Source organism: Bradysia coprophila, unplaced genomic scaffold (assembly GCF_014529535.1).
Source record: "Bradysia coprophila strain Holo2 unplaced genomic scaffold, BU_Bcop_v1 contig_324, whole genome shotgun sequence".
Classification (NCBI taxonomy): domain Eukaryota; kingdom Metazoa; phylum Arthropoda; class Insecta; order Diptera; family Sciaridae; genus Bradysia; species Bradysia coprophila.
The window spans coordinates 2,158,662-2,185,584 of record NW_023503584.1 but is presented as its reverse complement, the minus strand read 5'-3'; the positions used below and the strand labels follow the sequence as shown (position 1 = coordinate 2,185,584).

The following is a 26,923-nucleotide window of genomic DNA, read 5'->3' as shown; positions in this document are numbered from 1 at the left end:
AATCAACCGAAGCAAATTTTTATTATTTTCCTGTATTCTGCTTCAAACGTTTTTTTTTAACCAACGACGTTGATCTCATTTAAATTTGAAGCGCACTTATACAACTAATGGTAAAGCGCCCCCCTTTCAAGTCCGTGAGATTTTTGATCATGTAGCTGATGCGTCTCACCATGACATGGCAATAGTAAACAGAAGGTAAATTTTGAATTGGGTCTGTCAAGCGAAAGTTTTCTTTGTAAAATTCTAAAATCGGATCAAGTTCAAAGAAAAAATGGCAAATGCAAAATCAGAGGCAAGTTTAGTGTATGCGTCTAAACGCAATTTCGATCGGTCGTCATGTTGTAAAGAGTTTTGCTATTTTGAAGTTCCTATATCATTTTGAAAAAACCGAAATTTCACAGGCCGATTCGAATATGATTGCCAGTTTGGATTGGGAAATACCATGCTCAACATTTAAAGAGATAATCGAACCGAATCGCTTAAGAGGTCAAATGGAACTTAGGGGAAGCTTCCGCTCCAAGGAATTCATCTGGTTTGATATGGAAACATTCGTGTGTGCTGATTGGACGTTTATTTACGCAATCACTTGTTTTGATCAGGTATCTGAACTTGGTCAATGATGGCTTCCTTCAACTGACTCTCGATTGTACGACAACCACCGAATACTGTTTTCCGACGCTTTACTATGATTTGATATTTGGTGGAACCCCGACAAAGCCGTACTTGTCCAGAAAAGGTAAATACACAGTCGATCGGCCCAGTTCGAACACTAACAAAAGTAACCAAAGTTTGCACTTAAATCAAATAGGTCCTGTATTTTCACTGAGCAAGGGTCCCCGTCAGTTATACAGCTATGGAACGCTAAATTTAATCACTATACCGTTGATAGCGTTTGAGCAGGATTTCAGAGAGTTTTTGCCCAGTGACAACAAACTACTCATCAGTCTTAAGCTGCACACCTATATTGAGGTTAGCGATGCAGACGATACTCGTGAAATCAAAATGTACTTGAATCCAACGAATGCGGCACTAATGAATGATTTGAACCAACTGTTGAAAGAACCAAAATATTCTGACGTTACGATCATTTGCTCTGGAGGAGTATTGAAGGCGCATAAGTGTATTCTTGCCGGTTAGTAACATTAACATCGATTATAGTCAAATATTGCTCATATGTGAGAGACGGTGACACAATCTGATTTATTTACAAGGCCAGGACGCACCATTATTATCGTGTAGTCCATTATCTTGCTGTGTCATCCAAACATAGATCCATATAACAGGTTAAAACTCTAAATCGAATTTAAGAAAAACATTTTTTCCTAATTTTCGCACAGCCCGCAGTACATTTTTCTCCGAGACTTTCAAGTCAGTTGAATCCATTGCCAACGAAGTTACGATCATGGACGTTGATGTATGTGTCATGAAATTGGTGCTTCAGTTTATCTACACTGGCGAAATAAGTTTGTCCGAAACGGATTTGATGGAAATATTGCGTTGTGCCGAAAAATTCGATCTGAGTGAACTGAGGGATCTCTGTATAAAAAAAATGTGTGGCGGAGACAAATTTTTGGGGTGGTGAGTCTAAAGAATTTTTTCTGCATTTTGTTCAAGAACTTCGGAATAGTCTAGTCAGGTTGAAACTCCTTCTGAGATTTTTCGGTTTGGAAAAATTAATTCCGAACATTCCGAAGACGGACTTTATTATGGTTTACTGAGAGTATGTTATTTCGGTGTGCATCTCTAGCAGCAGCTGGTTTTGTATCAGCTGGTGAATATTGTAACGTTTGTCAAAATTGTATTTGTCTTGCTGTTCTCTTTATGTGCATGTGGACGGATAATAAGCGATAAATGCTAATAATGAAATAGACACCAGCTGAAAGACAAACCAGTTGTTGCCAGATGTCCACAAAGTCATCTGTTATCGATAACGACGACAAAAATAATGACAAGCTCTGGGTAATATGGTGCTTCATATAGTAAAATGCATGTTAAAAAAATTGAAGTACAAGATTTGAAATCAACAGATTAAAAATAATTTGAAGTAATAGACCCGATAATAATACTGGTCATATGCTTGACGTCTGTAAGAGAGAGGTTAAGAGTTTGTACAGATACGGTTGATAACACCTACCATCTACGATGTATTTGACGTTTCCCATTCGAGATATGTCATGACTATTACACAAATTCATTGTGTAAGTACGTCTCAAGAATCGTCATTCTGTACAGCGGTGCTTGAAACACTATAAAACTGACAATATTGAACCTTTCACAGGCGGAAAGTATATCAGCAGTTTTGCTATCGGATCTATTACTTCATGATCTGAATATTTTCAATCTATTGAAAAGGACATTGATTTCAAATCTATTACTTCATTTCTTCAAACATTTTTTTTTGCTGTATAAGCTTTAGTCAGCTATCGATAGCAGATGAAAGCCGTCCGTAAAACAGCCGAGCTTGCATATTTTTTGGCTATATTTACAGATCGAGTTTAATATTTCGGAGACAAAACCTGCCACTTCAATGGAAGAAGAACAATATTCGACCCAGGAGATTCTTTACAGGAAATTTGGATTTAGTTTGTTTAATTGTATCAACATTGTATTTATTCTAAAATTACATCTGCCGTCAGTGAGATCATTATTTTTATGTCTTCCTTCTTCTGATTATTGCGAATAAATATTTATAATACTCAATTGCATCGTAACATCAGGCGCTTGTGCTCATTGTTCTAAATGTTGTTATATCAACAGCATATTGATCAATGGACTATGGCGAAAGAAAAAAATATTTTCATGAATGGCGGATATCACAGCCACTCCGTTAAAAACAGAACTTTTTCCTCGGCATAAACGACCGAGTGAGTTATTTAGCTCATTTAATATCTTCAAACAAACCAGCATTTTAAATCAATGTAAAACCATCGTCAGCACGATAAAACATTTCAGATCTTAGGCCCGCACATTGGTGTGGCGTTTTTTTTCTCTCGAATTTATGAATTCCGTCCGGAAAACTTATTAGCTCTTAGTCGTTCGTCTTGGGTCCGAATTTCTGTATTTTTAGAATTTTTGTTTATTCAAAAGTCCGTGGTGTTTAGTGTTATGAAACTCTGTTCAATAACCTTACACACTATTTATCCGCCATTTATCACAACGAAAAAAAGTTAAAAAATTTCTTTTGCAGAGCTATAGAATTCTATCAACCAAAGGCAAATGGTTTTCTACCGTGTGCCGTGTGTCTGCTATTTGCGTTTTTCGCACCAACATTTTATGCGATCGAACTGATTCATCAAGAGTCAAGAAAATTGTCGGCTGATTTCGAAAAAGAGGCATACAAATTGCAAATTGATGGTCGATTCTATTTTTGAAAAACTAACGTTAAAAGCTTCAGTCATATAATTCATTATAAATGTTCGCATAATGTTTGAAAAGTTCAGTGCCAAGTCTCTTGAAATGAAAATTGCATGTTGTCGTTACAGATTGAATACATTGTACGATGCAGTAAGTTATTATGTTTCTCGTCGCGTATGATTGCACAAATTCGATTCAGTTAATATTGTTGTGTAGATTAAGCTAATGGAGCTACAGTTCTTAGCAAGTATTTCATGAATATTAGGGTGTAGCGGTTTTTACAAAATGTCTTATTTCTTTTAAGGCTCAGCCGGAAATAAGATCGATCGATTTTTGAAAATTTCGTCGTTTTCGGTCCACGTCACATATATCGATTTTTTACGGTGGGCTCAGAGTACATAAAAAGTTGGGTCTATATGGTAATCTAATCTCCAGACTTCATAGATTATTTAACAAAAAAGATAAAGTCTAAAAAATATTTTTTGAGTTCGTGACTGATTGTCAAAGTTCCCCGATGGTGATTTTGAGACCTTAATCTCTCTACAAAATTTGATCAAAATGTGCAAAAATGTAAATTAAACTTTAAATATGCTAAATGGACCGCTGTGAGTCAAACAAAACATCTGATTTGATTTGGGATATCTGAATTTGATATTTATCTGACAAAAAGTTGTGATTTTGGTACATGGGATATTGGTGACGAAAGTCGGATTACCTCCAATCAATAATTTTTTAGCTTACAATGTATTCCCAGGTTCTGACAATACGAAACCTTTAATTTTAAACGTTGTCTAAGCTAATTTACATCATTAAATACATTAAAATTTGAAAATGTAGCGAGACCTACTCACTAGCACTAGAACTTGTCAACAGTTAAATTAGCTTAGACAACGTTTAAAATTAAAGGTTTCGTATTGTCAGAACCTGGGAATACATTGTAAGCTAAAAAATTATTGATTGGAGGTAATCCGACTTTCGTCACCAATATCCCATGTACCAAAATCACAACTTTTTGTCAGATAAATATCAAATTCAGATATCCCAAATCAAATCAGATGTTTTGTTTGACTCACAGCGGTCCATTTAGCATATTTAAAGTTTAATTTACATTTTTGCACATTTTGATCAAATTTTGTAGCGAGATTAAGGTCTCAAAATCACCATCGGGGAACTTTGACAATCAGTCACGAACTCAAAAAATATTTTTTAGACTTTATCTTTTTTGTAAAATAATCTATGAAGTCTGGAGATTAGATTACCATATAGACCCAACTTTTTATGTACTCTGAGCCCACCGTAAAAAATCGATATATGTGACGTGGACCGAAAACGACGAAATTTTCAAAAATCGATCTGGCGGCAGCACAAAATTAAATTTAAAAAAAATTTTTTCTTTCATAAAATGATCAGCTGGACCAGCTGTGTGGATTTCCGGCTGAGCCTTAAAAGAAATAAGACATTTTGTAAAAACCGCTACACCCTAATGAATATTGACACCATAGCTGATGGATTGTCTTTTTATCGGGATTTAGATTTACAAGATATCTAAATCCCGATAAAAAGACAAAATTCCCATTGTGAGAGGAAGCTCAAAATGTAGGTAATTTGGTATGAAAGTATGGAAAGTAGCGTGGAGTATCAGGCCTAACACGTTAATTACTACATTTAGCAAGCGTTTGAAATATTTAGAATCGGTATCCTCGATTTGAGTGGTATCCCAATGAGTCACTCAGATAGGCTGCTCTCCTTTAGCGTTACATTTTGTAGAAGAAACTATCACTCATTTATCGAAAAGGAAGACACTTCCTTCTACAAAATGCTACGTAAGAAAATATTATGAAAGATAGTGATGCTCTATAAAACTTCGGCATGGTGCAAATAGAAACTGTATTATAAAGGTGCAAATATCCAAAGCATTACAACGGGACATTTTTCACCGCGTGCAGCGAAACTTTTCTTTTTATAAAAAACATCAACAGTTTTATGACGAATAGTCCTAAATAGACTAATCGCAAGCGCGTGCGAATAGCCTAAATAGTCACTTCGTTGTGAAAAAACGTCAATAAAAATTATCAAAACGAACTAAGCTAGAAGATGAGCAGTAGGACCGGAAAGTGGTATCTTAGAGGTATGGTCAAGTTTTTTTTGTACATATGTATATCTGCGGCACTATGCAGAGACGACAATTACAAGAAATCATTTTAACTTGAAATTTTCTTTATTTTCCACCCATCCACAAGTTTTTTTTTCAATAGTAATAAAAAATCGTTTAATCTGTGCCGACCAACAGATATTCCAAATTGATTCGTTCCATTAAACTGGTTCCATATTCTGGACAGTCTCTCCATTTATATCCAGTCGACCGCGAACGCCAGCTGTTACAGCCATCTTACCTTTTACCCGTACAATAACACAGTCGCTTTTCGTTTCAAGAATATCTCCTTCAAAGCCTGAATTTTCTAGTTGTTTTCGAATCATATCGCCAGGAGCTGGCACATTATGAACAATTTCATCAATATGGTTTACTCGTTGGGTTTTTCCTGAAACTTCGACTGTCGCCGTGAAATCCATGTTTAAATCTTTTATTAGATCATACCACCCTGATATTTTTATCTCACTGTGCTCTGGCACATTCACGGTATAGGACATTTTGATCGTTTTATCCGTTGAAGTTTTCCAGTTTTGGTTTGCACCCAATCCAACTTCGAAGGTGGCTTCAACTTTACCTTCAGCCACAAGTGGTATTCCTACTGAGCCGGTGATCTTGATAGCGTTTTTAATTGACTGCGAAAATCCATAAGAGAACTCGTCTGTCACTGTTTCCGCCACCTCAAGTTTTCTGCTCACAGTTGCTGGGCTGTCGTTGTCTATTGTAAATTCGTCAATCAGAGCTTTAGGGCTTGCATGCTCTTCAAGCTCTTCTTCAAATGGTTGAAATTCGAAGTCTTTTGTTTTTAATTCCAGTGCGATGGATGGGGATAGTGAGTAAGGATACCCGTCTTTGTAATCTTTTTCTGCTATCAAATACATAGCGCCCCGATGATTGGGATATGGGTATTGAGTCGTTTCATAGTCAGTATGCCAAAGTGAAAAACGATTCTTATCATTGGGATCGGGCATAAACATCCACATGTGTTCGTTAGACTGGAATGAAATTTCAATAGACAATGAGACTTCTATTTGAAGAAATGTTTTTGAGAGTTTGTTTTTGGTTGTTTTTCAAGGTTGAACTCCAATGGGAAATATTCGAAATTTTGCTGACAAAGAGCAACTTTTACTTAATTACTAAAGAAAAAAGAAACCACAGTCAACATTACCTTGTCCAGATTGTGGTATCCACCCACACCTAACCATGTCTTGTCAGTGCTCCACACACGTTCTATGGCTTGTTTAGTCTTAACATTCCTCAGTATAATATGGCCTTGTAAGCCTCTCCCAACTCCTCCCGGACGTTCAATAATCCAATCTGAATCCGTTTCGTTGTACCACTTTTGGTCATCCCTGTTACACATTACAGCTACTTGTTTCGTCGTAGTTGATATGCCATTAAAATATTCCGAAAACCAGGACACAAAACAGCCTGGCTTCGTTTCGTCGAACCATTTGTACGGTAAGTTGAAAAACAGATTCACGCCAGGAACTTGATCTAAAGGCTTTAGTGCCATTTTTGCGCCATCGAAGGTTTCAACTTCATCATTGAGACCATCCGCAACGTTTCTGAAATTTAACACGATTCTTAAAATAGAATAGACGTGAAGACCTTATTTACTTACACTTCGGGTGAATCGGAATGGACCAACGTTAAACCCATAAATAGTAAAGTCATGATGAGCGGTATACATGACATTGTAATAAGTTTCACTGCTCACGTACTAAAAAATCTAGAAAATCAACAACCGACTGATTGACTATATCTTTCCTCAATTATCGTTTCGACTAAGCAATGTTCTACTTATATACCCTCTACAATTATTGAAAAATCAGGACTTTTATGTTGCGTAATGTCGATTACGAATAATTACAAATCCGTCAAAATGTAAATATTATTCAGATCATGCAATCTGTTAGAGCAGGGCCGTAGCTAAACCGTAAATTATGTGCCGGGCGAGCGACAAGTAGTGATTAGGTTGAACAACATCGATATCTGGAAGTGTGATGTGAACTTAATTAGATAATCAAACAATCACAAGCGAAGTGAGCTCAGTTTTTTTTAGATCGAAAATCATAAAATATTTGATACTACCCTTTAACCAACTAAATGACGGTATGCCTCCCGGTATGCTAAGACACATCATTATTATTCGCCACAAACGACTTCCCGTGTGGAGAGTGTTAACGGAATTTCTTAAAAATGTTAATTGGAAAATAGCAGAACGACAAACTTTAGCTCTTGTTGAATATGTAAGGCCATCTAACTTGCTAGCTCGATTTTCTTTCCAGAGAGTTTCAACCTGTTCAACCAGAGCGGTAGAATTTTTTTTTCGAGACTTTTGATTTAGGTAGATGCTTCTTGCACAATGTGCAAATAGTCTCTTTATAATACTTTGTCTATTTGCCCACGGTGCAAATAGTCTTTTTATAATACAAATTCTATTTTCACCGTGTGCAAATAGCCGAAGTATTATAAAGAGACTATTTGCACCGTGTGCAAATAGCCGAAGTATTATAAAGAGACTATTTGCACATTGTGCAAATAGCCAAAGTATTACGAAAAGACTATTTGCACACGAAGAGTAAGCTTCACTCTGTTTGTTAATATTGTTTTTCGAAGAATTTTGTAAAAGAAAATATCACTCCTTTATCGTAACATTTTGTAGAAGGAGTAATACTCTTCATTGTTACATTTTGTAAAAGGAAATATCACTCCGTTATCGTAGCATTTTTAAAGAAGGAAGTATCACTCATTCGTTGTTACATTTTGTGAAAGAGAGTATCACTCTTTTTTCGTAGCACTTTGTAAAAGGAAGTATTCCTCCTCCCCGATGAGACCGACTAGGATACCTGTTATCTCAGCTTGCATCCCTTACATCTTTGCTGCATCTTTTCGGCATCTTTCACAAGATTTTGCATCCCAAAAAAACTTTTAAAAAAGAAATGAACTTTTTTTTTAGAAGGATATATCACTCCCTTATCGTTACATTTTGTAGAAGGAAACATTACTCCTTTCTCGTGACATTTTGGGGAAAAAAGAATCACTCCTTTAGCGTCACATTTTTAGAAGGAAGAATAGTCAACAACAGCTCAAAAAGTCTCGTTTTGTGACAATCTTCTTCATTCTATCCCAACGGCAAATAATCCATCCCAGCGGCAAAAGAATTTCTCCGTCTATAATTAATTTGATAAATGTAACTATTCTTCAACATTAAAGTTATTTTCGTTCCAAAGATGGAAAAATTGACTTCTCCCAGTTATCCAAGTTTTCCTAGTTACCCCAATTATCCTAGTTATCTAGGATAACGAGAATGGAATGGATTATTTGCTGTTGGGATAGAATGAGTAATAGAACGAATGGGACTGTCAAATAAGTTTTGAAGGGATAAGCAAGATTGTCACAAAATGAGACTATTTTTGAGCTGTTGTTGACTGTTCTTCCTTCTAAAAAATGTGACGCTAAAGGAGCGATACTTTTTTCCACAAAATGTCACGAGAAAGGAGTGATATATCCTTCTACAAAATGTAACTATAGAATGATATATCCTTCTACAAAATGCAACGATAAAGGAGGAATACTCCCTTTTACAAAATGTAACAACGAAGGGGTGATATTTCCTTCTACAAAATTCTACGAAAAACAAGGCATCAGAACAGTCGGAGCGTTTGCTGCGACTTAGCCCCGTACAACCCGTAATCCTATTTCGTCAGCAACCATAATACGTCCGTAGCCCTAATAAGCCCGGAACCCTAATACGTCTACAACCCTCTAATGCGTCTGTTACCAAAATGCAAGTCAAGTTGGGCATTGTCAAATTTACTGAAACTGTTCATTTTTAAAATTGCGCATAGCGCAATTACGAAAGCCCGTACGAAGTACCTTTCAAATAAAACCAACAATTTACGACATTATTTTAGAAACCCAAAATTATTTTGCCAACTTTCCATTGGGTATTCAATTACCTCTCAAATGAAACAAAAACTAGCAAAATCGGTTGAGATTTACTCGATTTATGTGCAAAAAGCACTTAGGGCCGAGTAGCGGCCTTAGTCCAAGGGCCCTAATTTGAAACTTTTTTCGTCACGTTCTTTTCGGTATTCAATTACCTTCCATAAAAAACTAAAACTAGCAAAATCGGATGAGATTTACTCGATTTATGTGCCGAGTAACCTTTGAGCCTTCCAACAAGCCCACGTTGCATCTTACCCAAAAACAATGTTCAGCAACTTTGTTCTACTCGTCAATACCTTTCATTTGATATATCACAAGCAGCGTGCGTATTTCGGTAGATATCGTCGAAAGACTGAAAAACACCTATAGGGCCCTAGCTCTGGAGGGGCCGACCCTACCATGCCCATTTTCGAACTTGACCTTACTTTTGTCGATACCAATCGGAAAAAAAAAGAATTTTGAAAAAAGGTTGTGATTTACTCAAGCTAGAGGGGTCACGGACGGACGGATGGACGGACGGACATTTTTAGCCCCGTACGAAGTACTGGGGGCTTATAACATTAATATGCCGTTTGTAACACGTCGAATTGGAAGCAGACAGTAAGGGCAAAGCATTTGGTTGTGTTCATAGATGACGAATCCGCAATAAAAAAAATGTCCGTCCGTCCGTCCGTCCGTCCGTTATAAAAAGACTATTTGCACCGTGTGCAAATAGACAAAGTATTATAAAGAGACTACTTGCACCGTGTGCAAATAGACAAAGTATTATAAAGAGACTATTTGCACCGTGTGCAGCGAGCCTTTTCCTTTGATTTAATAATTTGAGTCTTCCAGACGATTGATAATTATGATTTGAATGCATAAGTTGTTCCAGACAGCGACGCCCTGACTGTGCAAAAACATGGGTAACTGAACTTTCGAAGAAATTTTCTACTATTTTGTACTATTTCAATGGATTTATACTGTAAGGTATCCAAAAATTTAAGGCAGGCTCTAACCACTTTAGCTAAGACAAACACACAATTTTTTACATTCTCTTCTGCTTTCCTTGAAAATAAATAAATTCAATTTGTCATTATTTATTGACTGTCGTTTGGCGTTTAAGAAAACAAAATAAATGACCGCATTAACTGGTTGGTTTCCACTCAACAAAAAGTACTCCGTGAGAGAGAAAACTGTCAAGTAAACAAAGCAAAAATTAAAAAAAATCATTTTTCTCTTTGACACGGATTATTTTTGTGGTAAATGGAAATTAAGTATTGGATTTAAAATTAGAAAGATACGCCATTCACTGCAGTAAACGAGAAAAATAAATTGCTCATACTGTATGTGGTGTTATTGGTATTTAGGTATTTATTTTCACTCTGGTCACTTCAATTTCGCATTAATGTCACAGCGAAGAATTCGCCTAATTTGAAATACAATACAGTAGTGGCAATTTATTTTTGATTTAATGCCACCACAAAACAGATTGTTGTCGCAACTATCTAACAATATACAAGCTTGGAAACAACGGTGGATCATACTGATACAGAGTGTGAGCTGAGTGGAATGTGTGAAATTCATTGAAAACGAGGAATTCATAAGGTACGAGACCCTTGAGGTGTTATGGACTGTAAGGGTTCTTTCAACTTGGAAGCTCGATTTTCTTTCCAGAGATTTTGAACCTGTTCAACCAGAGTGTTAGAAAAAAGTTAGGATTCGTTTAAGCCGCTGGAATGACTTTTTATATGTGCCACTTCGAGACTAATGATTTGATCTGCGAGATACGAATCTTGGAGACTAAATAATACATTTCTTTGAATTTTCAGGGAAAAACTGCCGAAAAAACGAAAAATTTTGGAAATTTTGTTCCACTAAAAAAAAACTTCAGCTTTCATTTGAGCCCCATATTGTCTCTGTAGCTTTAATAGTTGCTTCACAGAAACTCATCAAAAATGCTCAAAATTTCAATCTTTATTAATGGTAAAATTTTCGCGCTTTTATCATCAAATGCACGATAAAATGACCTTTTGTATGAACCTCCACAACTTATATGATGATAATCTACAAATCTACTATTAAGACAGGCTCTAATCACTTTAGCTACGGCGCTGGATTAAATTTGTTATTTGTATATAAGATAGAACTAGGTTGATAATTGAATTTATCTCCTGCAAGCTGATATTTCATACATTACGCGTTTCTGCATATAAACACAAACACATACATAACCACAGCCTATACGATTGGATAATTCACACATAACCCACCTAGGGTAAATTTACTTTCCATCTACATATTTGAAAAAAAAAAAAATCGCCGAACGGCGGAAGCGAACACGGGACCAGCAGCATATCATCCAAACATGCTGACCACTACGCCAACAAATCACATAACTCGATGCAATTGGTGTCGGTAGTGGTTCGTTAGTCACTTCTACATCGATCAAATAATCAGAGTAGTCGGAATGATGTGATTTGAACGAAATGTTGAGGTGGATAGTATATGTGTGTGAGTAAGTAAATAAAGGATTCTCTGTATTAGTACTTTATTGGTAGGCGAGACAAATTCGAGAATTACTTCGTATGTACATATTGTATATAACAAGTGAGCGTAGCGAACGCGTGTGTATACAATATGTACATAAGAAGTGATTCGAGAATTTTTCTCGCCTACCAATACAATGCTTTATCTTCCATGTGTGACTAGTTCATACATTCAGCGTTTCTGTATATAAACTCGAAGACATACAAACACAAACACCACTGAAATATTTGGTGTATCTAGTACACAAGCATCATGTGTGACAATCAAGCAAAATCATGGCAACATCGAGACGTAATCGTAAGTCTCGGTGGCCGAATCGGCTAGAGCGCGTCAATTTTATGCACATGATCGTGAGTTCTATTCTCACAACGAACATTTTTGTTTGTTTTTTTTTTTTCAATCTTCTATCAAAAAATTGTAAATAAACTGATCTCCGGTATCGTAGGTAGATTTTCAATCGAATGAATATCTGCTGTAAACCGAGACCTTAGCCTTTTTGTCATATTGATTTGCAATGACACATTTCTCGGCAGATATTTGTACAATTGAAAAGCTAATAACGTTACAGAAATCCTGATATAAAACACTAAACAACGTAATTTTGAATAACGAGAATCCGTTTAGTCAAAATTTGATTATTTTTCGTTCTAAACATACACACGCGACATTTTGTCGTGCACTTTTTAAATTGATCGGACTACCTGCGACAGACTTACTAACACATCTATGCGAGCATCTATGTTCATTGCTTTTATGTTCTACATACATGTGGGGTTTCATGACAACAAAACTAAGTGGAATCATCAATCTCAGTGGCCGAATTGGCTAGAGCGTGAACTTTTTATGCATGAGGTCGTGAGTTCTCTTCCCTCACCAAACATTTTTTTTTTATTTATTCATTTTATTAAAATAAATTGCAAATAAACTATGCTCATCTCTTTATCGTAAGTTGATTTTCATTCGTACGAATTTCTGCTGAGCACTGAGACCCTACGCTTTTTTACACATTTTTACACCACATTTGCGATGGCATATTTTTCGGCAGATAAGTTCAATCGGAACACTAAATAATTTACAGAAATCTTGAGGTAAAACAAAAAAGAAGAAATTTTTGAATGAAGTGTATCCGTTTCATCAAAATTTGATTATTTTTCGCTCTAAACGAATTCCAACATGGCATTCACACATACACGCGACACATTTTGCAGTACATGTTGCTTATATACTTTATAAATTGAGTCGCACAATGCGGCATAAGACAATCATGAGGGTATGTATATCTGATATACCCGAAGACTCTGTGGTCAAATGGTTAGCGTAGTTTGTTCATAAGTCGGAGGTTCCGTGTTCGAATCTCCGTCGGGTCACTGGTTTTTTTCTTCAAAATAAAAAAAACGGAAATAAAATTTACCCTAGAAGAGTAATAATAGAATTATATCCCTAGAAAACCAGAATTAACGTATGTCTTAGAGTTTATATACAGAAACGAGTAATGTATGAAATAGTCACACATGGAAGATAAAATGTTTTTTTTGTTGTGAATGCGTTTTAAAACAACATGCTTAATTAATTAATTTTAAATCCAAATTTTTGTGGTTATTTCGCTAATGTATGAAATATCAGCTTGCAGGAGATAAAACATTGTTCTACCTTGGTGTATATTTCTCGAATCACTTCTTATGTACAATTGTATATACACTCGCTGGCGCTCGTTATATACAATTGTACATACGAAGTTATTCTCGAAATATACACCAAGGTAGAAAATGTACTATTTTATAAGTAAATGCTGAGTTATGAGTGAAGTTTTAGTTATAAATAAACACATCCAAGGTTTGCTATGTAGGGCATTTTTGCGATCACTGCCCCAGTGATCTGTGAAGTGTAACGTCCTCTATAAAAACCTTGGTGTTATCAAGCGACCAATCTTTTATAACATTTGCAATAAAAAGTTCTTAAGTAATTATAAGTTTTTTGAAAGACATACTTCTAATTTGGGAGTTTTTAGTTCTGGTTTGTATTTGTAATCCTCACATTTTGTTTAACAAAAGCATACCTTGATTTTTATTTTCTGTTTATGAGGATTGAGAATACACGCATAGAATTTTGACAACCGACACATTTTCTGTTTTGTGCTTTACCAACGCACTGCTCGTAGTATCATAGTACTTTATTTCATATGGAGTAGGATCCTCGAGCGACAACGAGAATCCTACTCCATATGAAATACAATGCTTTATTGCATGAGCGAAAACGAGACAACAACATATGACTGTTTTGACAGCAAACTATTAATGTATGAATTAGCGCTCTAGATAAGTAATTTTTCGGGTAATCACACCGCGAATGCAATAAAATATTTTATGATTTTCGATTTAAAAAAAACTTAGCTCTCTCCGCTTGTTATTATTTAATTATCTAATTGAGTTCACATTACACTTCCAGATATCGACGTTGTTCAACCTAATCACTACTTGTCGCTCGTCCAGCACACAATTTACGGTTTAGCTACGGCCCTGCTCTAACAGATTGCATTATCTGAATAATATTTACATTTTGACGGATTTGTAATTATTCGTAATCGACATTACGCAACATAAAAGTCCTGATTTTTCAATAATTGTAGAGGGTATATAAGTAGAACATTGCTTAGTCGAAACGATAATTCAGGAAAGATATAGTCAATCAGTCGGTTGTTGATTTTCTAGATTTTTTAGTACGTGAGCAGTGAAACTTATTACAATGTCATGTATACCGCTCATCATGACTTTACTATTTATGGGTTTAACGTTGGTCCATTCCGATTCACCCGAAGTGTAAGTAAATACGGTCTTCACGTCTATTCTATTTTAAGAATCGTGTAAAATTTCAGAAACGTTGCAGATGGTCTCAATGATGAAGTTCGGCCCTTGTTTGGCCCAACTCCGGCACTAAAACCTTTAGATCCAGTTCCTGGCACGAATCTGTTTTTCAACTTACCGTACAAATGGTTCGACGAAACGAAGCCAGGCTGTTTTGTGTACTGGTTTTCGGAACATTTTAAAGGCATATTGGCTATATCGAATCAAATAGCTGTAATGTGTAACAGTGATGACCAAAAGTGGTACAACGAAACGGATTCAGATTGGATTATTGAACGTCCAAGTGAAGATCGGTCACGTTTAGCAGGCGAGATTATACTGAGGAATGCTAAGACTAAACAAATCATAGAACGTGTGTGGAGCACTGACAAGACATGGTTAAGTATAGGTGGATTTCGAACTCTATGGAATGAGATTGTCCACAAACAGGTAATGTCGACTGTGATGATTTTTTCTTTAGTAATTAAGTAAAAGTTGCTTTTTGTCGGCAATATTTCTAATATTTCCCGTTGGAGATGACGAAAGTGTGCAAAAACAAATTCTCAAAATAATTCCTTCAAACAGAAATCTCATTGTCAATTGAAATTTCATTCTAGCTTGCCGATCAGACGTGGAAATTTATTACCGATGACAAAGATAAGAATCGTGTTACACTTTGGCATGATGGCAGTACTTTGTCTCAAGTATCATATCCCAATCATCGGGAAGCTCTGTTTATGAAAAAAGGTTTCCAAGACGGTTTTCCTTACTCATTTGCCCCATCCATCGTAATGGAACTGAAAATAACCAACTTACAATTTGATGAAGTACCTGAAGACATGATTAAAAAGCATACAAGCCAACAAGCTCTGATGGACGCAATAAAAATAGAGAACAACAGTCCAGGAACTTCGAGCCGACTAGTTCAAGTGACGCAAATAGTAAAAAACGAGTTCTCTTACGGTTTCAAGCAGTCAATTAAAACCGCTTTTAAGGTCAGCGGCTCAGTAGGAATACCACTTGTGGCTGCAGGTGAAATTGAAAACAAATTCGAAGTAGAATTGGGTGCAAACCAAAACTGGAAAAGTTCAACGAGTAAATCGGTTCTAATGGTATATGACGTCAAGGTGCCGGCGTACACTAACGTAAACGTATCAGGGTGGTGTGATATAATAAAAGATGTACGCATGGATTTCAAGGCGACAGTCCAGGTTTACGGAAAAACCCAACGAGTAACCCAGTATGATGATATTGTTCATGATGTGCCAGCTACCGGCGATATGATTCGAAAACAACTTGAATATACAGGCTTTGAAGGAGATATTCTTGAAACGAAAAGTGACTGTGTTGTTGTGCGTGTTAAAGGGGAGATGACTGCCACAGTTGGCGTTCGCGGTCGATTAACTTTGAAAGGAGAGAGTTACCAAATGTCGGAGACAGCTTAATGTAACTGTAACTTAATATATTCAATACACTGAATAAACATTGTGAACAAATTGTTCGAAAGCTCGTTATTATACTTGTCCTATACTGGTTTTCAAATCATGATGCGCTAAAAATCCTCATAATCAATCATTTTAATTTACCCTGCTTTAAGTGGAAAAAGACTTTAGGGACTCAGATTCAGACTTCGAGTAAGAAAGCTAGCTCCAATCAGAACATACTGTAAGCATCTCTACCAAATATTATTACGGTTTCTTTCGTTGTAAAGCTAAGAAATGCTTGACGTTAAACAACACTGTTGTGATCATTCACATCAATAGATTTAATATTACAATAGGGCACTTGGCGGAACTGCTGACTTCTGGGATACTTGTTTTCTTGTACATTAAAATCTAGTCCCACAAGTTAACAGCTCCCGAATTGAGCAGCAGAAAAAACGACACTATCATACACTTTTCACACATCCCTTCATACATTATTGAGAATTATGAATATTTTCAACTTACAGTAGATGAAGGAAAGTTTTATTCTACTGCCTATACCCATGCAAACAATCCCATATTTTGTATCTAAGCTTTTAGAATAATTGGGTGGAATTTAAGCTGCACCTAAGCCAGATGGGGTGTCGTGCTTCCAGGCTGTTACTGCTGTTCCTCTTTGTTTCTATCATTTCGTGTAAATTGATTTCATCTTTCACACTTCGAACCAATTATTCAGAATAAAAATTTTTCTGACCTTGCCTAAAGTCCTCTGGGGTCAACCTTTTTTGGTTTCATATAGATGGAGAATATGGGTGGCTAATCATCTTTTATCGACAGTGATGAAGTAAATAAGTGATAACCTACGGTTAATGTGCTCTTAATGTGTGTAAATGTATGAAGTTATTGATACGTACACTTTGTATATGTGTGATAAGATTACCGTTTCTAAGATAGTTTTATAAGGTAAGAAGGAGAGTGAGGCATCATATCGTAATTATAAGTGTTCTGCCGCTTCATAAATAAAATGCATCAAGCAGTGCCACGGAAAATGGAACAAAAATACGATTGAGGAACAATTTTGACAGTGACAGGCTATATCTTGCAACTCTTATACACTCTAAGGTTTGGAAACAATTTTTAGAATAGAAATTGTCTTAACCTTGAGAAAATTTAAAGGAGCCAAAGTTAATATTAATGATTCATTAGAATCAGCACACAAAAAAACTCGAAATTCGTAAGTTTTATGTTGATGATTCTACATCTAATATCAAACGTTTAAACGTCCACCAACAGACTTATGTCGGTAAATGCATACTGCAACTGCACTAATGCAACTAGAATGCTTCAAATAGTGATATGCTTGTCATCTGTTGAGATTGTTTTGACAGTGATGGACACATATCTGTCATTTCTTTGTACAAACATAATTTGATATTCAAAGTGTTGTAATGCTTGATTGCTGATAGTAAAGTAAATGAGGATCATTTAAATTTAACTGAAGGATTTTCAGCAAACCCGGACTGGCCATGTTAGGAGTTTGGGCATTTTCCAAACGGCCTGTTGCACTTTTATATAAAAAAAATTGAGTTTCATGGCACTTTTCAAATTTTATTCGGTTTTTTTGGTAGCCACTCCGGCCATGATAGGTAATTCCAATCTAGTTTTACCAACTACGTAAGTCGATTCGATTGTTTAAAGTTAGAATTATGTCAGAATAATATTCGATAAAAGTTGGATCTTCCGTTCCAGTTACTCGAAAAGTTATAAATTTTCGTAATAATAAACAAACGCTAAATGTTGAATAGGAACATTTTATGAGACATGGAAATTTTATTAAAAATTTGTTTTTTTTTTAATCGAAGAAATTTATGGTCGTGTGAATGGTCAAATTCATTTCTACGTTAAATTTGTCATTGGGCATTCTGCCATCAGAAATGACTTAATATTATTCAGAGTATTTTCACATTTATATACGCATATTACACGATAAGACGGTTAAAACATAATTTCGTTTCACTGTTGATGATTTGATGAGCTATATGTTTGAGGCTCATTCATCCATGCGCGCCTGCGTGTATTATTTTTAATTAAAGGTTACCCAACCCATACGCAGTTTTCCTCGTATTGTTATAACACTAATAAACTCTCTATATGTCTGAATGTCTACAGTCTACATTCTTGGGTAACTACAATGTCCCAATATAAACAGAATCTATCGACATTTAAAACTGCGATTTGTTCGGTGATTGATTATCAGTGATCAATTACTATATTAAATTGGAAAAAGAGTTTACTGGTGCCCATTTGTCTATAGACTAAGATTGATTGACTGTACTGTTACAGTTGAAGCCAATACAATGAAGCAAGTCAATGAAATCCGTATGAATCCCCATTGTGTACTCGTATGTAGTGGAAAAATGCGGTTTTGCTGTTAAATGATCTAAAACGTAACTCATGCTTCTTTTTATATGAATTAGTTCAATTTTTAAAACGTGAACACCTAGATTGTCCAACGATTGTTCAAACTCATAAAAAGACCGAAGAAACTTACTGTTCAAACTCATAATTTTTGAATGCTCACAATTTATCACCGTACCTACTCAGGTTCAGATTCGAATCATAACCGTAGGATGGGCATGATTATGTTCGGCTGAGCATGGGTATGGTGTGAACAGTAAAATTACCAAAATGCAGCTGTCTACCATATAGGAAATACATGTAAAAAAAAATTGAAGTACAAGATTTGAAATCAACCTGTTAAAAATACTTTGATCGATGGAAGTAATAGACCCGATAATAATACAGGTCATATGTTTGCCGTATGTAACAGGTTAGGTGTCATTCAAATAGTTTGTGCGTACTCTTTTAGGTGAAAGAGAGCCCAGACAAAATCGGAAGAGTCATTTTTTTCACGAATTTTAACGTGCTGAGATTTTAGAAGAATATCCTGTTGAGTAAACTATTTAAATGACATCTTTGATCGGAAAATCAACTATTAGTAACGTCTCCAGAATGTCATGTGTCGCCACTTCTAATCGGCAAAGGTGATCATAATAACGACTAAATCTGTTACTCCATTTGTTCACAAAAGCGATAGCTTAGTGTTCGGTGCAACATCTTTTACTTCACTGGTTTTGCCATACATTTCACTCTACGTGAGACCACGTTTAATGATTCCGCCGTTTCTTAGATTACCAAAAAAACCTCTTGACAAACTAACCGCATAGTATATACCGACTCCTGCTATATTTGCATTAAAAGAGATTGATCAATGAACGAACGGTGAGCATTACATGCTGATTTTGAATTAAAAATAACTTCAATCATTAAAATTGTACTTGGTAGAGAGCTGAGCGGCTTAAGATATTATCCTTTTGGCTGAAATCAAATTCCACTGTGTTCTAAATTTGTGTTATTAAGTCACAACGACACAACAAAAAGAACTCGAGTTTTTTTTTTTCGTGAAAGGAACCGTGAAAATTAAATATTTTTGAGCAATTTTTTCGTTTTTAAATCGTTACCAAATTACGTAACCACGCATAATATGAGATTTCACACATATATAATACACATGTAACAGAACAGTTTTCGTTTCTTTTTTTTTTCTTCTTTTTTTTATTTATTTTATTTTAGAAAGCACTGACTGCCGTCGATGAAAATAGATTCACCCATTATTTTTCACTTACACCAATAAACGGCTACGTAATCCTTTTCCTGTAAGATTCGTTCTAGTTGCTTTTGTGTAACTTCTTCAATAACTGGTTCATGGACAACTGGTGGTGGTGGTGCGACTGGGGTAGCCGCTTTCTTTGCACATTCCACACTACCCGGAACACAGACAAGTGCCAGTATCACACAGCACAGAAGTGGAAAAAGGAATTTGATTCGCGAATAGATCATATCGAACGTTTTTTTGTCGCGGACGATGGATAGTTCGATCCGCTCACTTGAAAAGCCCGCTCGTAACTGACCGTTTTTTTAAAGACGTCGCGACGAGATCTGACTGATTGAATTAAAATCTGTTTTCTTTTTCGGTTTTCAATTTTTCATACGCATGCCCTGTGCATTTTAATTCCGTCAATTTAAACCACACTTGTTGCTCATTGCCTTGGGGAATATTATAGGCGATCGTGTCTATATGAATCGTTGGATAATCGTCAGACATTTCTCCAAAAATAGATCAACGATGATGGAAAAATAACAAAGATGGGTACGGGGTTTTCCCTGTGTGCGTGTCGATACGTGCGAGTATGATGGAAATCTATGATTGTTGGGCAGCATAAAAATTATGTCGGTTCAATATGAATATTAATGGGGGCACATACGTCCATTTTGATGAAGATTTGGATGTAGAACTAATGAAGTACATTGAAGGCAGGCAGAGGTAATTTTAAAAATAGTTCTACCTAAAGATAGACTAACATGCTTGCTAACATGATCAAAGTATTTTTAATCTGTTGATTTCAAATCTTGTACTTCAATTTGTTTAACATGCATTTTACTATATAAATGACTATATTACCCTGAGCTTGTCATTATTTTTGTCGTCGTTATCGATAACAGATGAATAGCCGTGTGTGAAAGACTAAAAAATCTTGTATTTTGCAATCAAAGCACACATTATACTCAATCTAGTACTTTATTTTTGTCGTCCATCGATAAGCAAATCAGTCAATTACAGAAAATCGAATATTTAATGGAAGCAACGCAGGCGTAGGTCACGGTAGCGAGTAAAGCTCCAGCTAATGACAACATTGTACGATTAAGGATCTGAAAGTAACAAATAATAACTTCGACAAAAATACAAATCATGTTGCGCAACACGCTACATTATCCTGCCACTTCCGATTCTCCAAACATTTTTTATACGGCATGTGAGAGAAGGACACAGAATTGTACAGCGGCATCCATCTGTTCGGCATCATCCAAAATAAGAAGTCATCAACGGACTTTCGAACTCGAAATGAAAATCTTGTGACCAAGTCGCGCATCTACAATTCCATAATTCAGCAACAAAGTGTTAACATTCACATTCCCAATAAATTTCTGGTAATTATTGCGCACCTCTACATAGTTGTACATGGCTAAGTCACAAATGGTATGTGCATTTTCCCATCGTGTCTCACTAAATTCAGCCAATGTAGCTTTTAAGTCGTCACCATTTTTATCGAGAATTTGACTGAGCAAAGTGCAGTCTTCGAAACCAGCATTCATTCCCTGTCCGAAAAACGGAACCATTGCATGGGCTGCGTCACCCATTAGCAGTACTTTGGAGTCGATGTGATACGGATGACACTAAAAAATTATTTTAATCTCCCATGAATGCTCGTCGTTTCTTAAATTTTAATGGGCGTTGTGTCCGAACCTTTACTGAAACTAAGTGTTGAGGTTTCGTTTTCGCAAAATCTTCTATGAGCCGTTTCTCGCCAATCAACGGGATAGCATCAGCAAAATATTTTTCGAAAAACAGCAGAATATCATGCGACGATTTCAGTTTTTCAAAATTCTTAAATGGCATGAAAAGCGTCACAGTCCATGTTTTGTCCTGATATGGATGCATGTGAGTTTACGAATCGATTTTTTATGAAAATTTTCATCTTACCTGATTCGGCAAGGCTATCATCATGAATTTACCTCGCGGCCAGATATGTAGGAAATTTTTTGGCATTGCGAACTATGTTACCGATACCATGCAATGAACGGTGTCAATAAGATAGAGTTCAAATATTTATCGCATCATTCTCACCTCGTTATCCTTTGACGGTATACAGAGCTCAATATATCCATGCTCGATGTAGGTTTGGCTGTAATCGAATCCATGTTGCTGAAGCATGTGTTTTCTTATAGCACTGTAAGCTCCATCGCAGCCTACTACTAGGTCAGCATTTACTTGGACAGTCTCTTTCGTATTTGGACTACATGCAAGAAGACTTATGTGAAAAAAGTTCAGTCTGGGAGCCTCGCACGAAGTGGAACAGTGGAAATTTATTTTCTGGCTATAGTCAAGCCTACGAGATATACTCGGAAAAAATTCTTGAATTTATTCAATTTCGGATTGTGTACTTCGTGCGAGGCTAAAAACTGGAGAGTCGCAAATTAGTGTTTTTCTTACTTGGTAAAGTTCAGTTCACCATGTTTGAGTTTAGCCGACGTCAATTTGTTATTGAAATGAAGATGAATATTCGGATAATTCTCGGTAGCTAAGGAGAAAACCAAAGCTTATAAGTAAGTCTCTTGCCACATCTGAAGGAAAGCTTGATTTACCAGTTAGAAGAATCTCGTTTAAATGTTTCCTTCCGACGGAATAGATGCACTTAAAACGGTAAAAATAAGTTATCGTCAGAGTTCTTTATATTCTTAAGCGTTTACAGAGAGCATGCACTACTATAGTACATAAACATCTAATCTGTCACTTCATATGATTCGAATCGAAGCCCTTTTACTTCATTAGAAAGAACAGTCATTTTTACTTTAAAAAACCGAACAAGTCTGAGCTCTACGCTTATTTGTGTTATAAAGCTGTCGATAACAGATATAACAATTAGTGGTCCTTGAAAGGCATACCTGTCTTGTGTTTCGGTCATATGGCACGAACGTTGTGCGACCTTTGATGTCGTGTAACATTCGTCCCCGCATCGGTATCCCATGATCAAGAAGACGATCCTCTAAACCGACTTCAGTTAATGCTCTCCTGCCTCTGGCTGATAATGCTAGATTTATACTGCGTCCGGCTACCAGTTGAGATTTACGAATATCTGAAGGGATGCACCAGTTGTAGATATTTTTTTCGCATAGAAAGTTATAGGTTCAATGAGTTACCCTCACGATATTCGTACAAATGTACTTCGTATCCTCTTTTTCCCAGATGCAAAGCGGCTAGAGAGCCTACCTAATGATACATGAAAATAATTTTTATAAAATCTCGTAAATTATGTGTTCCTTGCATAACGTACCAGTCCACCACCCACAATAACAATTTTCATCGAATCATTTCGATTATTTCGAATTTCTTTGGACATCATTGAATGTTCACTACGAGAAAATGATTTTGAACAATAGTTCTAGACTACAGTTAAACTCTGAATGACCAAATAAGAAAACAGCGTTCAGGTAACATGGATTTACCGAAGTCATACAAGTGCTCCCACATCAACAACGCAAAATCATGAAGGTTTATTTCTACATCGAGTCGATTCTTGATATTGAATTTCACGAGTTATTTATGCATTCAGAATGTTGCCGACAACAGAACTTTGGCCATATCAATTTCATTTGTGTGAATCGAATTGTATTGAAGATTATTATCTAAGACTAAAGAGTATCTATTTGAGTTTGAAGTAAGGAGATTTTTATTATGATTTTGGTGTTTATTCCCTAATTTCAGGTATAGGATCTCGCGTATGCAAGGTATGAATCCTGTTATCCGAGTCAAAATTTTCCGGTAACGAAAACGTTTAACCGATTTTTTTAACAAAAATTTCCCGTCATTTGCACACGAGTAAGGTGCTAGTGTGTTTCCTCTCTTTTTTCTATATGACGTAGAAGATTGCCAGTAAGACCCACAAAAAATTCGACCCGCTCTTGTGTACCAAATTTTCTGGCGAAATATTCTAAAGTTACGCCTAAAATAAGGGTTATTGTCAGACGTTATTTAGTTTTATCCTACGGCAAGGTTAGAAATCCTCAAGGTTTTTGACGTTATAAAACTTAAGAAGAATACTTTTCTAAAGGTTTTTCACATTATCAACCAATTTCGAAAAGCTGAGTCATTTTTATGTTGTACGGAAGTAAACATCTTAAACTTAATTCAAAACTTTCAACTAAATTTAGATTAGTGTGTTAACCGTGGTCCATCTCACTAGACATGGCTGAAAGTGAACGGAAAAATAGAAGAAAAATCTTTTCTGGCACATTAATCTTAAAGTTGCTCGTAACCTCAATAGATGTAATCCAAGTAAAATGCTTTTCTTTCTAATCATGAAATATTTACTATTCGCAGATAATATTTCTACATTTCTATTTGATGTCTAGCATGACTTTTCGTTAGAGGTGAAAACACGAAATATTTTCAACTCGAACTTTTTAGCACTCCTGTGTTACAAAGGTTACTCCTGTGATATCTTATGATATGACTACAGAAAAGTGTAAATTTTGGACGTTAATATTTGCATTATATCATACTCAAAAAATCGTTTCCGAGCCTTAAAAATTTTATTTTTTACGCTGTTTCTTCGTAACAACTTAACAGAAAAAAAAAGATTTCTACTTGCAATTAAATCTTCTCAGCAAAAACAGCTTCCCAGTAAAATTCTTTCGATTCAGAAACTTTTACAGAATTAAATTTAAATAAAATTTTAAAAGGAATTCTTGCGCTAAGTGCGTTGGCTAGTGACAAAAATATTTCCATCATTTTGTAGTTCTCATGCCGGTTCCGATTATGATTTCACATTATTATTTTGTCTTTAGGTAAATGACATTGGATCGAAGCTCACACAAAATATTAGCATAAATTAATTAACTTAAATGAAAGGTATTGACGAGTAGAACAAAGTTGCTGAACATTGTTTTTGTGTAGGATGCAACGCGCGCTTGTTGGGAGGGCTCAAAGGTCGTAACTCGGCCCTAAGTGTTTTTTCCACATACATCGAGTAAATCTCATCCGATTTTGCTAGATTTAGTTTTTTATGGAAGGTAATTGAATACCGAAAAGAATGATGGCGAAAAAAGTTTCAAATTTGGGCCCTTGGACTAAGGCCGCTACTCGGCCCTAAGTGTTTTTTGCACATAAATCGAGTAAATCTCATCTGATTTTGCTAGTTTTTGTTTCATTTGAGAGATAATTGAATGCCGAATAGAAATGATGGCGAAAAAAGTTTCAAATTTGGGCCCTTGGACTAAGGCCGCTACTCGGCCCTAAGTGTTTTTTGCACATAAATCGAGTAAATCTCATCCGATTTTACTAGATTTAGTTTTTTATGGAAGGTAATTGAATACCGAAAAGAATGATGGCGAAAAAAGTTTCAAATTTGGGCCCTTGGACTAAGGCCGCTACTCGGCCCTAAGTGTTTTTTGCACATAAATCGAGTAAATCTCATCCGATTTTGCCAGATTTAGTTTTTTATGGAAGGTAATTGAATACCGAAAAGAACGTGGCGAAAAAAGTTTCAAATTTGGGCCCTTGGACTAAGGCCGCTACTCGGCCCTAAGTGTTTTTTGCACATAAATCGAGTAAATCTCATCTGATTTTGCTAGTTTTTGTTTCATTTGAGAGATAATTGAATACCTAATAGAAAGTTGGCAAAAAATGTTGGGTTTCTAAAATAATATTGTAAATTGTTGGTTTTGTTTGAGAGGTACTTCGTACGGGCTTTCGTCATTGCGCTATGCGCAATTTTAAAAATGAACACTTTCAGTAAATTTGACCATGCCCAACTTGACTTGCATTTTGGTAACAGACGCATTAGAGGGTTGTAGACGTATTAGGGTTCCGGGCGTATTACGGCTGCGGACGTATTATGGTTACGGACGAAATAGGATTACGGGTCGTACGGGGCTAAGTCGCAGCAAACGTTCCGACTGTTCTGATGCCTTGTTTTAAACATTGTTTTAGTCAGACCTTGTCGATGATCGGTGAAGTTGTCATCGGTAACAGATCATAGGTAACAAGTTAATAAAAGAAAAGAAAAAAGATCCTTCGACCGGCTGGCTGATTTAGTTGGAAAACAAACATCGATAATTTCAATCCAATTCACGTTTTTCATTCATATTATATGGAGCGTAGAATACTCATATTATCGGACACTTATCGTAATGTTATTCTCAAGTGGTAACTATGGATGGATAGAGTGAATTGGTTTTGAATTGCTGGTTCTTTGAATTGTTCAACAGTACTTTATAGAGTCAAATCTGTAACGTTTCGTATAACATTTCGAATATTTCATTCAAATAGCAGGAAACAGTATCAAATGCATGCAGAGAATCCTTTTCCACGCAGTCTACGTCGTTCAATAAAAGAAGTTTTTTTGAAGGAAAATATTTTTCGAATTCTGTGTAAAATACGTACAAATAAATCGCAGACGTACACATTGAAATTCATGCATTTCTTTGCTTAAAGATTTTCATTTGATAAGTCTTTCAGTCTTTCGTGCGATACTTTGCAAACGAACGGACATACGATACATGATCACAACACTTCATTGCACAACACACCGCTAAATGGCCGGGATTTTGTTTTTATCAAAAAAAACTAGCACTGATTCCCGGCCTTAAGCCGGGCTGTACTGATGATATTAATTTTAATTTTATTTAATAACGGACACAACTAACTTACACCTAACGGCACTTTGCAAGTTCAAACTTATATAAAATCATCTCTTTGGTAAGAGCTACAAAATACATATTAAAAGTCCTTATTTAGATTGAGAATAACTTTCACATAGTAACTACGATAATGCCTTTTTATATCTATAGATTTTGATAGATTTTCCTTTTAAGACCTCTGACCATGATTTGCGAATAAGTTCTTCTTCGTTTTCTTCTTAATCATCCTGTTGATATTCACTGCTGAATGTACTACATTCAATGTAGGCCCCCTCCTTTGTTTTCCATTCAGAACGATCCATAGCCATTTACTGCCAGTTTGTCCCCACCATTAGCTTGATCGGAGTTCGTCC

At 35.9% G+C, this 26,923-nt stretch overlaps 5 protein-coding genes across 15 annotated transcripts in view; 2 read left to right on the top strand and 3 right to left on the bottom strand.

Annotated features, from left to right (window-relative positions):
* The window catches only part of LOC119079410, a 49,087-nt gene extending 28,825 nt beyond the window's left edge, over positions 1 to 20,262 (bottom strand). For 7 of the 10 annotated variants that reach the window (XM_037187301.1, XM_037187303.1, XM_037187304.1 and 4 more), the window contains exon 1: positions 19,937 to 20,261. In XM_037187301.1, the coding sequence (XP_037043196.1) occupies positions 19,937 to 20,150 (214 nt within the window). In that variant the 5' untranslated portion in view covers positions 20,151 to 20,261. Of the gene's footprint in view, positions 1 to 19,936 lie in introns of all 10 variants that reach the window. The other 3 variants (XM_037187307.1, XM_037187309.1, XM_037187311.1) reach the window with 3 other exon arrangements.
* On the top strand, positions 157 to 2,700 carry LOC119079413 (protein roadkill-like). The gene is made up of 6 exons (XM_037187315.1): positions 157 to 292; positions 402 to 532; positions 600 to 736; positions 809 to 1,132; positions 1,338 to 1,578; positions 2,489 to 2,700. Coding segments are annotated over exons 1-6 (855 nt in total). The 5' UTR covers positions 157 to 271; the 3' UTR covers positions 2,490 to 2,700.
* Positions 5,532 to 12,644, bottom strand: LOC119079412. Of its 2 annotated transcripts, XM_037187314.1 has the most exons (5): positions 12,640 to 12,644; positions 10,741 to 10,748; positions 7,128 to 7,215; positions 6,672 to 7,071; positions 5,532 to 6,498 (listed from the first exon to the last, which is right to left on the bottom strand). In XM_037187314.1, the coding sequence occupies exons 3-5, from the start codon at positions 7,199 to 7,201 to the stop codon at positions 5,668 to 5,670; spliced, it is 1,305 nt and encodes a 434-aa protein (XP_037043209.1). In that variant the 5' UTR covers positions 7,202 to 7,215; positions 10,741 to 10,748; positions 12,640 to 12,644; the 3' UTR covers positions 5,532 to 5,667. The 2 variants fall into 2 exon arrangements, with proteins under 2 accessions (XP_037043209.1, XP_037043208.1); XM_037187313.1 differs by lacking the exons at positions 10,741 to 10,748; positions 12,640 to 12,644 and having other exon boundaries at positions 7,128 to 7,285.
* On the top strand, positions 14,614 to 16,354 carry LOC119079411. Its single transcript, XM_037187312.1, has 3 exons — positions 14,614 to 14,802; positions 14,859 to 15,276; positions 15,444 to 16,354. Exons 1-3 carry the CDS (start codon positions 14,729 to 14,731, stop codon positions 16,269 to 16,271), a joined length of 1,320 nt encoding a protein of 439 aa, XP_037043207.1. The 5' UTR covers positions 14,614 to 14,728; the 3' UTR covers positions 16,272 to 16,354.
* Positions 20,263 to 20,870: 608 nt separating the features above from the next.
* LOC119079409 (kynurenine 3-monooxygenase) lies at positions 20,871 to 23,348 on the bottom strand. Its single transcript, XM_037187299.1, has 11 exons — positions 23,204 to 23,348; positions 23,070 to 23,139; positions 22,815 to 23,005; positions 22,515 to 22,563; positions 22,363 to 22,450; positions 21,997 to 22,165; positions 21,853 to 21,924; positions 21,616 to 21,795; positions 21,315 to 21,545; positions 21,080 to 21,241; positions 20,871 to 21,020 (listed from the first exon to the last, which is right to left on the bottom strand). The coding sequence occupies exons 1-11, from the start codon at positions 23,270 to 23,272 to the stop codon at positions 20,922 to 20,924; spliced, it is 1,380 nt and encodes a 459-aa protein (XP_037043194.1). The 5' UTR covers positions 23,273 to 23,348; the 3' UTR covers positions 20,871 to 20,921.
* Positions 23,349 to 26,923: the final 3,575 nt, after the last annotated feature.